The sequence below is a fragment of the Aricia agestis genome, chromosome 6 (assembly GCF_905147365.1).
Source record: "Aricia agestis chromosome 6, ilAriAges1.1, whole genome shotgun sequence".
In the NCBI taxonomy this organism is placed as follows: domain Eukaryota; kingdom Metazoa; phylum Arthropoda; class Insecta; order Lepidoptera; family Lycaenidae; genus Aricia; species Aricia agestis.
The window spans coordinates 14949176-14967110 of record NC_056411.1 but is presented as its reverse complement, the minus strand read 5'-3'; the positions used below and the strand labels follow the sequence as shown (position 1 = coordinate 14967110).

Below are 17935 nucleotides of genomic sequence, written 5' to 3'. Positions count from 1 at the left end.
AGTTATATTTTATGGTTGCCTGGTAGAGACTGCTTCCAGCAGTAAGGCCGCCAATTCAAACTATTTCTGTTTTTGTAACGTGTGTAAATTGATCTGTTTTGTTTGTTTGAATAAAGAGTTTTTTATTTATTTATTTATTTATTTATGACTTTTCGGCTGGGTTACATATATACAGGGTGTAACAAAACTAAGTGATAATACACACACACACACCGTATGTGTTCCTCATAATATAGAGTTAAGAGTTCACTGTGACACTTAAAGTGCAGCGCTGAAAGAGCAACATTTTTTTGTGATTTGTATGGGCAAATTCATGACGCTGGGGCGCTTGTTCATACAAATCACTTAAAAAGAATTTGCTCTTTCAGCGATGCTACTTTTACAGTGAGCTCTATATGAGGAACACAGTATACTATAAATTGTTTATCTATTGATCTGAACTATTTTGACTTTAGTACAACTTAACGTAAATAGGCTTATGAAACTACTTATACTCAGTACCTACTCTTTAAAAGTGAAAAATGTTGTTGAGATATTGTCATGTGGCATTCAGTCACATATTGTGACAAGTCAATAAGGTTTTTAACCGGCTTCAAAAAAAGGAGGTTATCAAATCGACTCGTATGTAATATTTCCAGAACTGCCCAGTTTTCGCATAATTATATTAGTCTATATCAGCATCTGAACAAAATATGTGCCAAATTCCAAATGTGTAGGTATGTATGTTGTACGTATTTGTTTAACTTAGGGAATGCTGCAAGTTTCATCAAAGTCGGTTCAGTAGTTTTTGTGTTACCCAGGTTCTGGTGCCAGGGGGGGGGGGGGGGACAAATTACCCAGGTTATGGGCCAGGGGGGGCAAATCAGATTTTTCATAAGCTAGGTGTTTATAAAGAATAAAAAATTAATAATTTTTAGTTGTAAAAATATTGTATTGCAAACAAATGGCAAAAAATCGTTTTCTTAATTTTTAAAGATAAAAGTACTAGATAATATACTTAGTAGGGACGTCAACATGATCCAGGGGGGGGGCAGCTGCCCGCCCTCGGTACGCCCATGGCTATAATTAATAATTATGCTATAATCTATATAATAACAGCGCCATCTAGTATACGCTCAGTGCATTGGTGACCGACGTCTGGCGAATATATAACTGATAATACTGCCCCGTACGTTAAATTAATCGTCGAAGCCGCATATTTCACCAAAACAATCATCAAATTCAGTGAAAGCTCTATAGTAATGTATTTTTATTTCAGCAGAAGGGTGACTTGAAAGTTTTTTCTTCAAGTTATTTGTCTTTATATCATCGTTGCTTGTAAGTCGAGAGAAATATTTTGCGAGCTTTACGGCAACGAGGTAGGATTCGACGGACTCGTCAAGCATATTCAATACAATATCGAGGACTACTGACACTTCTATGAAATTATTGAAAAACTGTTTTAGCGCCTTTGAAAACAGAACATAAATGTATGGAAAATGATTCGTACAGTGTTCTTTTAACATCGAGCCGCAAAGTTTTCCAAATTGTGATGCTACTTTAGAACAAATTTCGTCCCATTTAGACGCTGGCTCTTGTATTTCTTTGATGATGGTTGAAAGGAACAAAACGGTCAAATTCCATTTCGTTAACATGATGTAATTTTCAGTTAGTGGCATCGATTCTTTAAGCATTCTTTGTATGTTGACAAACAAGTCTAAAGGAATATTGATACTGTTTTTGTCAAACTCATTCGAAATATTCTCTCGCAGATGATCGAGGAAAGAACTGAGAGTTGATTTTTTGTTATTCTCAGTGCAGTATTTATGGAAAGGAATGAAGATGTCCGCATATTTACTCGATTCAGATTTCTGGTCTCCTTTTGCACTGAGACAGAAGGAGGCCATCACTGCGAGAACACTACTTTCATAGGACTGATTTGATTCACCGAAACCCGCGTTAATGAGTTCCAACAGCATCCGCGTTACGAACTCTGGAGACAGCCGGTCGATAAGCGTGGTCGCATAACGTACAAATCCGTTGCAGAATCTGTAGTTGTACTTAACTAAGAAATCTTTTGAACTAGACAGTTTCTTTAAAAAATCATATACGTTCATGTAGTATTGCGCCTGAATTATTGGCGGTAACTTCTCAACATCAAACAATAAATCATAAATTTTGTCGTTTTCCTTTAGATTAAGGTCAGCGATTATGACGTTAAGCAAGTTCCAAATATCTTTTGCTCGATCTTCATTCTTTTCTTTGCTCAGTAATTCAAATACCACTTTAAACAAAACGCATCTTATTGATAAATTTTTGGATGATTTCCAACGCTCCTCGAATATGATCGACGATTCACAGGATGGAAGCCGAGCAAAAGCAAGCCGAATGCCGTGTTTTTGTAACGAAACTTGAGAATCCAAGAGCCGTGGTATATACTTCCGAAATTCCTCTATATTTATATTATAAAATATGGAAAATAAGGATGGTAGTGCATACTTTAAATATTCTCCTTTAGTGTATGGAAATAGAAGTCGCGGAGAGGGTTGCGGTCGTGAAAAGTGCATGCTTTTAGCTAAATGACACCGCAGACTCCATAGTTCTGGACCCGATATTTCTGGCGCATATTCCTTCAGCGTTTTCTCAAAATCTGCCCGTGAACTTAATATTGAGATGGCGTAAGAAATAGTTTTATGTTCAGAAACGTTGCTTATATTTTGATTGTACATCACAAACCAATCTTTTCCGATCGATGTTGGGTAGTAGACCCTAATTTTACGAAGGAATTTTCGAACGGGCGCAATTTTTACAAATGCCGTGGGGCGTTTGTCTACATAGTCTTGTAGTACAGACGGATCATGTTTCAATGAATTCATCAAAGTATAATCATTTTGACATAAATAAAGTGATTCGTGGAAGAAATACTTCTTCCAAGATTTTTTCTTATTGTATATAAAAGATAGATCAAAGTTGTTACCACTTTCTATATTGTTTTTAATGATCCTTTTCATTTCATCAAGTAATACCAGATAATCTTTTAAGTCTTTGTCCCAATCTATCAGTAATTGTAAAGCATGTTGCGCATCTACAGTCCATTCCTTTAGTGCGTCTTCATTATTACATGTTTTGTCTTTTAGCTTATTAAGAATATGTTCATATAAAAATTCAAAGATTAATTTTTGTTCTGAGGAAGTAAACTTTTCTTGAAAATTTTTCAAAGTATCAAACTCGAAAATGTTTAACATGTTTTCTGGGACTCTTTCAGAATTAACAACTTTATAGACTATAAGAGCCAATGTCAGTATTTTACAACCCTCAGGAGAGTCACTGCACTCTTTCTTTGTAAGCTCTTGCAGAGCGTCCCATAGTTTGCAATCAAACATTTTAAAATTAGTTCGTGTCAGTAGTTCTTTTACAAAATAATTTTTAATCGCAGATTTAAATTGGATTTTTCTAGAGGTTTTAACATACTGGAGTATATCATTAATCTCAGATACATTTTCACTAGCACAAGTGATCAGTACGTTTAAAATGCTCTTTATATCTTCATCACTGCTAGAATCTTCAATCATTTTCTTTAAATGATTAAATGCTACGTCAAATGGAGCATATTTGTACCGCATGTGTTCTCGATAAAATCTAATAAGACAGCCATGTAAATAATCAAGTGCCTTCTTTTCACTATCGGACATAGCAGAAGTTTCGTTTTTGAACTCTTTATCAATAAATACATTTTTAATGAATGTAAATCTTTCTTTTATCGGTATGCTGTCAACTAATACTTTAAGATTATCTGCACGTAGATAAAAATTGTTTTCCGGTGCTGAAGCTTTAAGAGCCTGCTTTAACAGAAACTCTTTAACGTTTTCTTTTCCAATGAATTTAACAAACGTAGGTATATGAATGCGATTACCATATTTTTCGAAGTTGTCAATAATTTTGTTTGGACACGTTTTCATTATTATTTTTGTTGTTACCGGACTTAATTTGGGGGTTCGCGTATCGTTAACTTTTGCATCTATATCTAAATATTCCATTGTGTGCGTGCGTATGAGAAAAGTAGTGTTTTCCAATGCCTCAGTTTTCATATAGTCAGCCGGACAGTTATCGATGTAAACTTGCAAATTTTTTACAGATCTCTCGCAAAGACGCCGCAACATCACTGGCTTTATATGTTCTATGTGTTTGGGGAGATTATTTTCAATGAAATTCAATGAACAATGAGGTAACCAATTGACTGCCTTCACGACATTCTCTTCGTACTCGTAGAATTGTTCAACTCTGTTAGCATCTTTTAATTGACGTTGCAAACATTTAATTAATTTTATAGACGCTTTTGTACACATTTTGGGAAAAAGAGCTTCGTGGAGGTTCTGTGGATTTATGATGTGTTCGTATTCTTTTTCGACCAGTAGCCAGTTGCATTTTTTAAGCACCTTAGAAACATACAACATATCGTTGCATACAAGCACTTTGAGAATATATTCGACATTTCTTTGACAACTGGCTATATCGATCTTTAATAAGTTTGTTATATCGTCGTCATCTTCTTTAAATCCATCCAAGTTAACGACTCTTTCACCTTTAGTGGTTTTCTTAACCAGCACATTGTAAGACTTATGTTTTTCTCCCAGATGACATCCTTCTAATTCTAATGGCGGCATTTTGTAAAGTTAATCTGTAAAAAACATTTTTGATAGAACCAATGTAATTTTAGCTATAATGATTAAAAAAACACTTTCAGAAAATTAATTAATCTTAAGTGTTAAGAAAGCGGAATGCTTCTATATTTCTATTTTTATAGTATGGTTTGATATAGAATATAATATTATAGATGATATAGTATATAGATAGAAGTAAATTAAAATACAATTATATTTTGATCAAATATATTATGTTCAGTTATATATTTTTATCCAAATGTGCTGAGTGAGATACAAGTAATTTTACCTTGCTTCTAAATACGAATTGAAGTTAATAGACATAAGTTAATTTATGTACCCTAACAATATTAATACCCTAAATGCAGATTTTGTGTAAACAAACATGAGTGACAATTCATCAACGTTAAGAGCCTACTGTCAAATCGCTAGCCCGCCTACACACACCGCTATCCTCCAATCGTGATACAATGATTCCATGAATCGTGCTCCCGGGCAATGTGCTTTACGCTGCAGCTAATTCTGAACAATGTCGCGCAACAACGGTTCCCGCATTATAGCACGAAAGTAAAGGTCGTAAGTCCCAAAACTGTTTTTGATGATTACTTAAAAACTAAATACAATAATAATATTATCTTTAGCTATTATTTTATAAAGTGTGTGATTGTAGTAGTGCAAGTTATTTAATCGTAATAAATAGTAACTCAATAAGTGTAACAGATATTTGTTGAAAAGCCCAGAAAGGTTCATAATTTCGAAAAATAAAACTATCGAGTCAAAATAAGTAAATCGTGTTTTCGGTTAGCCAAGTATCAAATAAATATGTATAGAATGATATGATTAAATAAATCTCAATTTCATTTGAGTCAATCGTCTTCCGGGATCGTTACTTATTAGAACACACACCAAAATTTGACAGCGCGCTCTTAAGTCTAGTCATTCAAATAAATGGTTTCATTCAATGAATACGCTTGTCATTCAATCAAATAGCAGATTGAACCAGATGACATAATCTTAATATATATATTTCTTGTGTGCGTGTGTATGTGACTGAACTCCTCCTAAACGACTGGACCAATTTTGATGAAATTTTTTGTGTGTGTTCGTGGAGATTCGAGAATGGTTTAGATTTACAGTTTGGTCTACTGGAAAATGTTTTTTCAATTATTTATAAGGAGAAATATTATAAAGGCGAAAGTTTGTTTGGATGTATGGATGTGTGGATGTATGGATGTTTGTTACTCTTTCACGCAAAAACTACTGAACGGATTTTAATGAAACTTTACAATAATATAGCTTATACATCAGAATAACACATAGGCTACAATTTTAACCGACTTTCAAAATGGGGGAGGTGTTAAGTTCGTTTTTTTATGGTCAACGATTACTCCGCCATTTGTTAACCGATTTTCAAAATTTTTCTTTTGTTATATAGGGTATCATCTCAATTTAGTATTATATTCACAAAAGTGGTGATCTGATGAAGGATCTATAAGTAATGAGGGAACTCCTCAATATTTATAGGGAAACATGTGGTAACTTCGGTTTCGTGAGAAGTATTCTAAGCATATGCTACCAACAAGTAAGATTTTGCACCGAGGTATACCTGGTATACCGTGGTTCGGAGGGTGCTAAGAGAACTCCTGATTCTTTATAGATACAAGTTTGGGAGTTTTGGCGTTGTATTAAGAACGGAAAACATATGCTACTATGCAAATTACATTCATCATCATCATCACTACCATATTATACATATATTAACATACTCTTCAGGTTTATAATAATATTGGGACGATTATAAACCTGAAGAGTATGTTTGCTTGAACGCGCTAATCTCAGGAATGTAGTCCGATTTAAAAACTTATTTAAGTGTTAGATAGCTCATTTATCGAGTAAGGCTATAGGCTATATCTCTATCTTAGCGTAATAATTCACGCTAAGACTAATTCGACCGAAGAAACTCAGGAAAATGTGGGGAAAACGGGGGAAATATTACAAAGGGTTTATCTCACGAACTATTAGAGCAATTTTTATGGCAATATTTGGCACAGATATAGAGTAGACCACGTGAAGGGAGTAGGGGCATAAGCTATTTTTTATGGGAAAATGTACGGTTTCCGTAAAAATCCTAATTTACGCGGGCGAAGCCGCGCGGGACATCTAGTATTATATATTAATTTACATTTGATTTTAAAGGTCCAAAGACCGGTAGCGCCAATAATGCATGTTAACTTCACCAGAGGGGTGCTGACCGATTTTATTTAAAATTTTAATCTTAATGACCTTATCTTCGTCTGTGTATAGGAATCTCGGTAATAATGTTAAAACTAATAGTTGTGCTTCAATTGAATCATCATTTTGTACCAAGCTTTGAAGTGTTTGTAGTTTACTGTGGTCTGTATCGCAAAAATATTCAAGAATGTCGTCTACAACATCAGAAAAAAGGAGATATATGGATGAATACATTTCACGTGTATCCTCTCTCAGATATTTAATTAAAGTTTCTGTAAACTTGGGAATCGTTTGCGGATATAAAGAATTGTTCACATATTTTTCTTTCAATTCGTCTTCTTGTAATGTAACTTTTTCACCCTCAATAATACTGTCAATAATTTGTGTGTAGAACAAGGCTAGTTTTAATTTTGTAAGTGTAATATAGTTTTCTGATTTAGATATAGCTTTTTCTAAGCACTGTAAAATGTCATTAAATAACTCAATAGGCATTATCATGTTATATCGCAAAACAAAGCGGACCTGTTTTATTAAACACTGCACTAATTCATTTATTTTATACCTAGAATAATAATTATTTTCGGTACGTTCATTCCAAGTAAGAAGAGCATTTTCAAACATTGGTAAAAATACTTTTTCGTATCTATTGCGTTGAATTTCTCTATTCTTTGTAGAAAGCAAATATAAAGCTAAGTTTTTTACATTTTGCTCTATGTTTTTATTCTCAAAATCGGTTTCAAAGAATTCTTTGAAAATATCGGCAGCGAATTCTACGCTTAAAAATTCTAATATTTCATGAATTTTAGATTTTACTTGCCGGTATATATGAGAACAATTAGCTTTTTCAGGAAGTGATTTTAAAAACGTATAACTTTTTATCCAATAAGATGTTTTTATGGGCAGAGGGACCATGTCAATATTACTCAAAGTAACATAAATACTTTTGTCCTCTTCCATTGTTAAATCATCTATAAACGAATTTAGTAGCTCCCAAATATCTAAAGCAATAATTGGATCTTTTTCTTTACACAACATTTTAAACGTTTGCTTGAAGAGAGTCGATCTGATGCTTTTATTTTTTGTAGAGGTCCACTTTAAGCCAAAAATTTTTTTGATTTCAATAAATGATACTTTTGTCAAAATTATTCTAATTCCGTGCTTCTGCAATGAAACAGGTGCATTAAGTACTTCTTCTATATGCACACGACTACGTATTGCGCTTATATTATACAGAAGAGCGTTTATTGAAGGCAAGACATATTGCAAATAGTCACCCTTTGCGTAAAGTAGAGCTACATCCAGTGGGAGCTGTGGTCTAGCGAGATGCATTCTTTTTCCTAAATTTTTCTGGATAGCAAGTAAATCTTGATCCGACTGACTCCAGTTGATTTTGTGAGCAGAAGGAGCGTACTTTTTGACAAATTCTTGTGATTCTTTTAGGGGGAGTAAAATACATAATCCTGAAACAGCGGACTTATAGTTACTTTTAAGTTTTAATTTTTCAAAGTATATTGTTTTTAATTGCTGGGCTATTGACTGGGTCCAATAAATTCTTAATTTATTCAGTAATCGTTTCAAAATTACTGCATCGTCCAGATAAATGCTTTGTATGTCAGCATTGTCTAAATCTAATAGATGTGGATCATGTTTGAGTACATTTATAAGAGTTTCTTCAGTAGGATGCAAGAATATAGATTCTTGAAAGAATATTCTCCTTACAGACTTGCTTAAACAATACTGTAAAAGTGGTAGTAACCATGCACGATCCTTTCTAATTTGCATTAATTGCCTAATTTTATTGACAACATTTGGAAAATCACATAAGTCCTTGTTCCAATTTATCAAAAGTTGGAGTGCATTTCCTAACACAAGTGCAGCTTCAGTAAATCCTCTGTCATTTGATAAATCACATGTGTTAAGTTTATAAAAAAGATGATTATATAAGTAAGCAAACAACATTTTTTTCTTGTCCTCGGTCAGATGTTTTTGAATAGATATAAAGGTATCAAATTCAAATTTCTTTTCTATTATATCAGGAACAACTTCATTGTGTAAGACATTGTACAAAATAATGGCTTTGACACAGTCTTGTACGTTATTATTACTTTCTTCATACACTTCCATGCTGGAAAATAGGTCTTTAACCTGCAGCCAAGTATTTTCATCATACTCGTAAGTTTTTGTCTTTCTTATTAGGCTATTAATGAATTGAATTTTAAATTTGAAAGGTTCATTGATGTGATTTTTTCGGTAAAAATTGATCAAGGATTGAATGTGCTGCATGTTACTACCAGCACAGATTAAAAGAATATTTAGAATTTCTCTTCTCTCAGTAGGGTCGGATTCAGCTTGAATCAGTTTTTTTAAATCTGTCATTGCAATATCAAAAGGTGCTAGTTGGTACCACTGATAAGCATTAGAGCATATTGTGACTGTTTGGTCATTACTTTTCCTGTCAATGAAATTTTCTTTTACAAAAGCAAATCTTGTATTAGCTGGTAATTGTTTCAAAAAATGCTGTAAATTTTCAAATCCAAAAAGCCTCCTAAATTCCTTTTTATCCTTATTTGATTTTATAAATTCTTGAATTTCTTCTTTGTTTATGTATTTAGCAAATGTAGGCATATCAATATTATTAAGGTATAAATCAAGATTTTTCAGAATAATATTCGGGCAGTTTTTCATAATTTTTTTGGTGACTTTCGAGTTTAAATGTAAAACACGGTTACCTTCTTTTAAGAATTTTTCGATTATACTCATATATTTTTCAAAATCTTTGTGGAGGAGAAATGTTGTCGATTGCAATGCTCCAATTTGCTTGTAATATGGATTTTTCTGACAGTAAACATCCAGAAAGGTAATTGATTTCTCGCAAAGGCGCTTTATCAACGGTAAAGGTATTTCGGTAGCATGTGTTTTCATGATGCTTTCTATGAATAAATTAGAACAATTCGGTAGCCATTTCAGGGCTGACTGTAAATCATATGTTTTTAAGAAATCAAAAAATTGTTCCACTCGCTTTTCATCTTTTAAAAAAAGTCGTATGTGTAATATAAATTTACATTTAGCTTTGCTTGTCATTTGTGGGAACAGTTCATTGTGCAAATATTCTGGGTTGATTATAGCAGCGTAACTGTTGTCTGTGATCAGCCACTTACATTTCCTTATAGCCCTTGACACATATGTCGGGTCGGCGGACTAAAGCACATAAGTCAAAAAAATGCAAATTTTTTTCTTTGTACCAAAATTATTAATTTACATCAATACATCGGCAGACTAAAGCACATAAGTCATATTCGCTTGCTCGGGCTTGAACCTAAGTGGCGTTCCTTTTCAACCTCTTGAATTGCATTAATCTTTCGGCGTTATAAAAAACATAAGTTGAGTTATGTTAAAAGGAACACTTGAAGCTCACGGACTTCACGGACACAGAAAGTGACTTATGTTATTAGGAACGTCAAGTGCGTCGTGTTATCTCGATTTTTTATTCGAGGGTAGGTGCTTAAATTATTATTTATTGCCTTCAAAAAACATAAGTGGTAACTGAGGTGATTTGGGTCACACTAGTCGAGTTACTTTTGCTCTGATTTGTTAACAGAACAGTTGTGGAGTGTGACATTTTATTTAAAAATATTCCCAATTACTATGGATTGTCAGCGAGGAAAGAAATTAGTTGAGATGGTGATGAGGAGAAACACAAATGTTGAAGGTAAGTTTGCCATGTTTGATTTAAATCAGTCTTCCATCGTAGTTTTAGCAGAAATCATCAGTGATTTGTTAATTTTAGCAACAATCATAAATAAATGATTAAAATAATTATTTTTTTAGCCTCTACAGTATGTTTTTATTTTTAGATGAACGAAATGAACAGCAATCTACACCCCACAATAGCGGAAGAAGAACCAATACCTTCCACATCATCAGGCCACACTGGCGTCATGTTTATTAATCGAGAAATGGATTTCTCAAGTGATGATTCTGTTCTGGATCCACATTTCGAACTGCCTGAAACAGCAGTTGATTCTGCTGCTGCTTGCTCAACATGAACATTACAAGACTGTCGCAGATCAAGCATACGAAATGAAAAAATGTGATACACAAGTAAATAAAACTGACAATACTGTGCAAGTTTACACTTTTGACTTACAATAGTGTTTACCCACTCCAGCCCTCAGCTCTTCTGTAGCTTTCTACAAACGCCAGTTGTGGACGTTTAACCTGTCTGTCCATGACAACAAAACTGGAAAAGCTGTGTGTTACATATGCTATGAAACCGTAGCTGCTAGAGGAGCTAATCAAATAGCATCATGTCTTTTCAAACATCTTCATACATACGTACCTGAGAATACAAAACATGTAATATTTTATTCTGATACTTGTGGCGGTCAGAACCGAAATTCTCATGTTAGTTCAATGTTTACTTGGGCTTTGCAGAAATTAGACATAGATGTCATAGACCATAAGTTCATGGTTCTGGGCCATAGCCACTTGGAAGTGGACACGGATCATAGCATCATTGAAAAAAAGAAGAAGAAAACGGATTTGCAGATTTATCACCTGCATGATTGGATTCAACTCATCAGATCGAGCAGTAAAAAATTTGAAGTTGTCGAAATGCGCAGTTCCGACTTTTTGGATTTTTGTTCATTGTTAAAGGGTCCTTTAGTATTAAGAAACAAAGATGTAGAAGGGCGACAATTTAAATGGCTCGATAAAAAGTGGTTGCGCTATGATTCTGAATTTGGCGTAATCTCCTACAAAGACACATTGGACACGGAATGTAATTTTTACAAATTTAACTTGAAAAGTCGAGTGTCTGCCATAACTGATACTATTCCTGTTATATCGGTACAGCCCTTACCGATATCAAAAGAAAAGAAAGATGATCTGATTTCTTTACTCTCCTTAGTACCCGACGTTTTTCATAGATTTTATTTAGATTTGCCTTCTGTGAACAATGTACGTAATACTGACCCTGATATTTTAGATAGTGAAGAAGATGAATAAATAGTTGAATGTCAACTAAAACATAGTTTATCATATTACATTTACTGTTCTCATACACCTAAGTCACAAGTACCTTCTAGGTACACAGTGTTCTTTCTAACATAAGTCACTAAAATCACTTTTTATTATATTTTTATCAAATTTTATTTACGTGCATGTTAGTATTCATTAAAAACATCTCAATATTCCAATAAAGTTGATTTTATAGTTTAACGCTTTTTTTTTATACAGTTTTAGTTGTTCCTGAAAAGTTTCACTTTTTGACTTATGTTTTTTAGTCTGCCAGCCCTAGATATAACATATCTTCACACTTTAGTACATCTAGTATATATTGGACATCTCTTTGGTAACATGCTATATCAATTTTGAATAAGTTGTCTATATCTGGTTTATCATATTCAATTCTTAACAACTTTCGTGGTGATCCTGTTACTTTGCTCAGGAATTGATTGTAATGGCGATGTTTTTCTCCCAACGTTTTCCCCTCTAATATTAATGGTGCCATTGTGGGATACTGGAACAAATCAGATTTTTTATTATTTTATGTTGGAATTAAGCATTGCCACTTCTTATTGTTAAATGTAGAATTTTTTTATACTTAGTTAATAAAATCATGTATTCTTTAATTATTTTTATTTTATACCAGTAGATTTACAACTATTTAAGAGGGCGAATGATGCCAAAGAAAAAACATCCTTATATCTCTTTACACTTAGGGCCGCGCTACACCGGAATGGCAGCGGCGAGGCGAGCACTTTCAAGTGTCATATGATTTTAAATTTTATCTTCATTATTGTAATACATAGTATCGCTTGAGAAATCGCGGCCGTAGACTTCTCAAGCGATACTATGTATTACAATAATGAAGATAAAGTTTAAAATCATATTATGACAGTTGACACTGAAAGTGCTCGCCTCGCCGCTGCCATTCCGGTGTGGAGCGGCCCTTAGGCCAGTCATTCATATGCCAGGTGAAACAGAATTATTTAAGGTTCTGTACCCAAAGTGCAAAAACGGGACCCCCTTTTAGAGACATATTAGATTATCATTTATATTCATTATTTATAGGATCATAATATATATGATCCAATATAAATGATCATTTGATCATATCTGCATATTACATATTATCATATTTCATTGATCCTATTTTACGTAATATGTGGTTTCAATAGCCAATGGAGAGCGCTAACGCTGACAGCTGGTATTGACGTCAGGGTTACTATCTCATAAAATTCGATTTGTCAAAACACATCGTCATTTTTAGTATGGTTTGTTTTTTGTTATTTCAGCAAGATTATGCAAGTACTTACTATATAATTGAAAAAGAATTACTTAGGCACTTGAAATGTTCACTGTACTCAGTTGGGTGTTGCATTTGAATTACGCATTACAGTGGGGGAAGGGGAGGGGGGAGAGGGAGACCGCCTCCCTAAAGTTAGGAAATCAGTAGTTACCACGAAAAATATTTTTTTTTATTTTTTGAGGTTATCTATACTATAATATCATAAATGCGAAAGTATCTCTGTCTGTCTCGTTTTCACTCCAAAACTACCGAACCGATTATAATGAAATTTTGTATACAGATAGTCTAAAGCCTGAGAAAGGACATAGGCTACTTTTTTACTGGAAAAAAGGGTTGTAAGGGGGTGAAAATGCGTAAATTTGTTCAAATTAAGTTAGTTCCAAAAAATCAAAATAGATGGCGCCGTGCGTCTCCCACATCGCGCTAACGCTTGCTTAAAAGTCTTTCTATAAAAGGTGGTATCATCTTACGTTTAAGTTCCGATTTTTTTTCGATTGTTATTTCTTACCTACGTAAAATAACTCAGTCCTTTATCTATGCAGTGACGTAACCTTAAACCTATCAATGATAAATAGTTTATGGGTAAAGTTGTGTAATTGGGGGGCTAAATAAGCTTTAAAATTTGGCATAAAATATAAAGTTTAATTTAAATAAAAAAAATGAAATATTATGTGCACACTGCACAGCTGTTTTGATTTAAGGGGTACCAGGGTTTTTTTATAAACCACCTTTGACACCAATTTTGTTGACATCGCGCGCTATAAACTGAAGTCCACGCGGACGAAGTCGCGGCCAACAGCTAGTGTTCAATAAAACAACCAAATTAGTGGACTAATGACAAAATTTGTCTTTTTTGAGTGTGGGAAAACTCGGTTCTATGTCTTATATTGTAAATATGCTCCGACGCTGCGGAAATGCAATGCCCTATCGCCCTTGCGTACCAAATTATAGGCACTTATTTGCACCCTGGCAAACTATCTAAAGGTTTAATTGCACCCTCTATATTTTTTATAGATATATTATATATAACAATTGGCTTCAATTATTAGTCTACGGAGCCCTGCTACGCGGGGCTCCTATTTCTGGGTGGTTCACAAAAAAATAACCACAATGGCTAAGACGCCTTAGGGGGGTATTATATTATCATTTATATTGGATCATTTCTATGATAATATATAGGATCCAATATATATGATCATTTGATCATATCTGCATATTACATTATCATATTTCATTGATCCTATTTTACGTCATATGTGGTTTCAATAGCCAATGGAGATCGCTAACGCTGACATGTATTGACGTCAGGGTTACTAGATCTCAGAGAATTCGATTTGTTAAAAGACATCGTCATTTCTAATATGGCTTGTTTTTTGTCATTTCAGCAAGATTATCCGAGTATATAATTAGAAAAATAATTAAACATATTAACGAACAAGAAATTAAAAACTCTTTTTTATATTAAATAACTGGGCAACACCTATTTCTATGACCGTATTGGATCCAATCTCTCAGCAAATGTCAAAAATCTATGATCAAGGAAGAAATGAATCATATGTCTATATTACATTATCCAATATCATTGACTCAATGATCTCGGATCCAATATATATGATAATCTAATATCCCCCTACACCATCATGGTTATTTACCTAACCCAACGAATAATAAAAACTAAGGAATCGTAACTTCCTTACTATTACTGTTTTAAATTTGGTTCCTTTTGATCTGTCATGTAACGTCAGCCTAGTAGCGCTCAAAAATAACTTTAGTTAAACTTTAACTTTAACCACGCCTCTGGTGCAACCCAACCTAAATAATTACTGAATACATTCTGACTATTTATTATTTATAGGTCTACTAGGATCTGACGGCAAATTTGGATGGCAGATTTTCAAAAAATATCCTTGACCATTGGATACATTTTTATATTAGCCTGTTTCACACACATAATCAGCCACTATAAGGAAAAAAGGATCAAAATGTTTTATTCCAATTACCCCGGTATTGCTAGTCAATTTCTTTTTTCACTTTAGACCTACACATAATTATTTAGTACTTACATAAGTCATAACAGACACCAATGGTCAAATCATTACTATTTTTTCATGTTTTTTTCAAGGACAAATAATATATTTAATTATCATCATTGATTTTGTCGCTGTTTATTTGATTGGCTATAATCCTGTTTATAGCAAAGATATGCTGCGAGTGTGAGTGTGGTGCCAGTGGCCGTGTTCGTCGGCGTATTTTTGGACAAACCTTTTATTGCGCATGTCCAAAAGATGTCATGTCAACGCCATAACAAGTTGCTGGTCAAGTCGTAAACAACGTCTTAATTGTTTATACATGATTAAAATAATAAAAGCTAAACATAAATACATTAGCCTAAATTGTCTAACAGCCGAACAAATAATTTATTTAACACTATCATGATAGTGTTTGATTATTTTATTTTGGAAAATATGGATATGAATCACTTGGAAAAATTTAAAAATTTAATTGTTTTTTTTTTTATGAAATAGAGGGCAAACGAGCAAACGGGTCACCTGATGGAAAGCAACTTCCGTCACCCATGGATACTCGTAGCATCAGAAGAGGTGCGTTGCCGGCCTAGTTTTAAGAGGGAATAGGGTAACAGGGGAGGGTAGGGATGGGAAGGGAAGGGAATAGGAGAAGGTAGGGAAGGGAATAGGGTAGGGGATTGGGCCTCCGGTAAACTCACTCACTTGGTGAAACACAGCGCAAGCGCTGTTTCACGCAGGTTTTCTGTGAGAGCGTGGTATTTCTCCGGACGAGCCGGCCCATTCATGCCGAAGCATGGCTATCCCACTAGGTTTAATCATTGCAACGCCACCAACAAATTGCAATTGGGTTAAATGTCAAGTCGTAAACAGTTGTCGTTGCCATGGCATGACATGATTTGGACATGCGCAATAACTAGGTTTTGCAGTGAATGCGCTAAAAATTACGCCGACGAACACGGCCAGTGTAATGCGCTGTAAACGCGGCACCTCCCCTTTCGCCACCCACGCCTATATGTTGTATTTAGAAGTAAGGTAATCACGGTAATTGCACAAAGATATTGCGTAAATTATTATCTTCATTATTTTATAATTACAACACGATTAGTTAAAGTAAGTAATATTGTGTAAAAATAACTATGACTCACATTTTTCCAAAAATAAGCATCAGCCGGTACGACTCAACAAAATCATCCATCAATATTAACAACAATGGCTGCGTTCCAGAAGACGTTAATTTTGACCAAAACGCTCAAAACGTCCCCTTCTGCCGTTCCATTTGACGACCGCGGTCGTGTTGATCGCGGCTATGACGTCACTCATGACGTCATCATTTTCGCTCTAAACGACCCTCGATGAAGATGGGTCAAAGTGGTCGTTCTAGTTTTTTTTTTTAATTTTAACGTAACTATATCGCGAAAGCCATGTTCGGAAAGTTTTCACGACAGAGTAGAGACAAAAAACTTTATATTATTTCATTACAAATAATATTTTAATTGAAATATGTATATTAAATGAAATAACATTTTATAAAATATTTTGATTGGAAAATAAATTGTTTTAAATGAAAGGTCAAATGATTTCTTATAAAATATAATACTAATTTTCATCTCTCCTATACCTGTTGACCTCCTACTTGACTAAGCATTACGCGGTATTGTTACCTAACGTTTATAATATGTGACAATAGTCAATATTCAACGTATGTGGTTTTGTTATTAAAATATGATTCAATGTGAAAACTCAAATACATATACTTAAGTAATAAAAGTTTAACTATATTAAAATATTAAAAAATGTAATACTAAAAACGAAACAAATATAATATTATGTATTTTATTTGTAAAATAAATGTAACTATAAACAATTACTTTTATTTACGACTTGTAGAAAAGGATCGTAATATCCAAGTTCGGTTCAATGTACCTATGTATAAAAAAAATTATAGTTCTTTTTTTAAACTTTTCTCAAAACGCTCAAAACGATCCATAATCCGTTCCACTTGGGTTTGTATCACTGACGCTCACATGCTAGTGGAACGGGAAAAACTACAGTCTTGAGCGTTAGCGTTTCAACGTCATCTGGAACGTAGGGAATGTATTGATGTCAAGTGTCAATGATCAATTTGATGTCACATTGACGTCATTTGTCAATTTTTTTTTTTCTTATTATGGCACTTCGGCTACTTATGTAACCATAGCCAGTGTCGACTGTCGAGTATTTAAAATATATGGCGGGAAAACAATATTATATACCGTATAAATTATAATACAATTTTCGGCATCGTTTTTCTATATTCTCAGGTCTATTTTTAAGAACTAATGGCTGGCTTACACGATTTAAGTTGGTAGTTAACAAAATTTTTATCTTACTTTTAAGTTTATAATTGCATGTAAACACAAAATTTAATAGCAAGTAGCAAGTTCAAATTTAGTTAAGTATAAAGTCATAAGTTAAAATTTCGTTGACTACTTATCTACTAAATACATGTAAACCAGCCATAAGTGAATGCGGTGTCGTCGCAGAAATCGTCGCTCGTGTAAAAACTCAAAACGTCCAAACGACAGCTTGCTTGAGTGCGCTTTCCTATTTCCTATTTTTAACCCCCGACAAAAAAGAGGGGTGTTATAAGTTTGACGTGTCTGTCTGTCGGTCTGTCTATCTTTCTGTCTGTCTGTCTGTCTGTGGCATCGTAGCATCCAAACGGGTGGACCGATTTTGATCTA

At 33.8% G+C, this 17935-nt stretch overlaps 1 protein-coding gene across 6 annotated transcripts; it reads right to left on the bottom strand.

Moving 5' to 3' along the window:
* Positions 1–1064: 1064 nt before the first annotated feature.
* LOC121727650 lies at positions 1065–16400 on the bottom strand. 6 transcript variants are annotated; one of them, XM_042115602.1, is made up of 4 exons: positions 15249–15311; positions 12176–12393; positions 8147–10056; positions 4607–4657 (listed from the first exon to the last, which is right to left on the bottom strand). In XM_042115602.1, exons 1-4 carry the CDS (start codon positions 15255–15257, stop codon positions 4653–4655), a joined length of 2142 nt encoding a protein of 713 aa, XP_041971536.1. In that variant the 5' UTR covers positions 15258–15311; the 3' UTR covers positions 4607–4652. The 6 variants fall into 6 exon arrangements, with proteins under 6 accessions (XP_041971531.1, XP_041971533.1, XP_041971532.1 ...); XM_042115601.1 differs by lacking the exons at positions 4607–4657; positions 15249–15311 and adding exons at positions 5383–5653; positions 16358–16397 and having other exon boundaries at positions 6806–10056; XM_042115600.1 differs by lacking the exon at positions 4607–4657 and adding an exon at positions 5383–5653 and having other exon boundaries at positions 6806–10056.
* Between the last annotated feature and the right edge of the window lie 1535 nt (positions 16401–17935).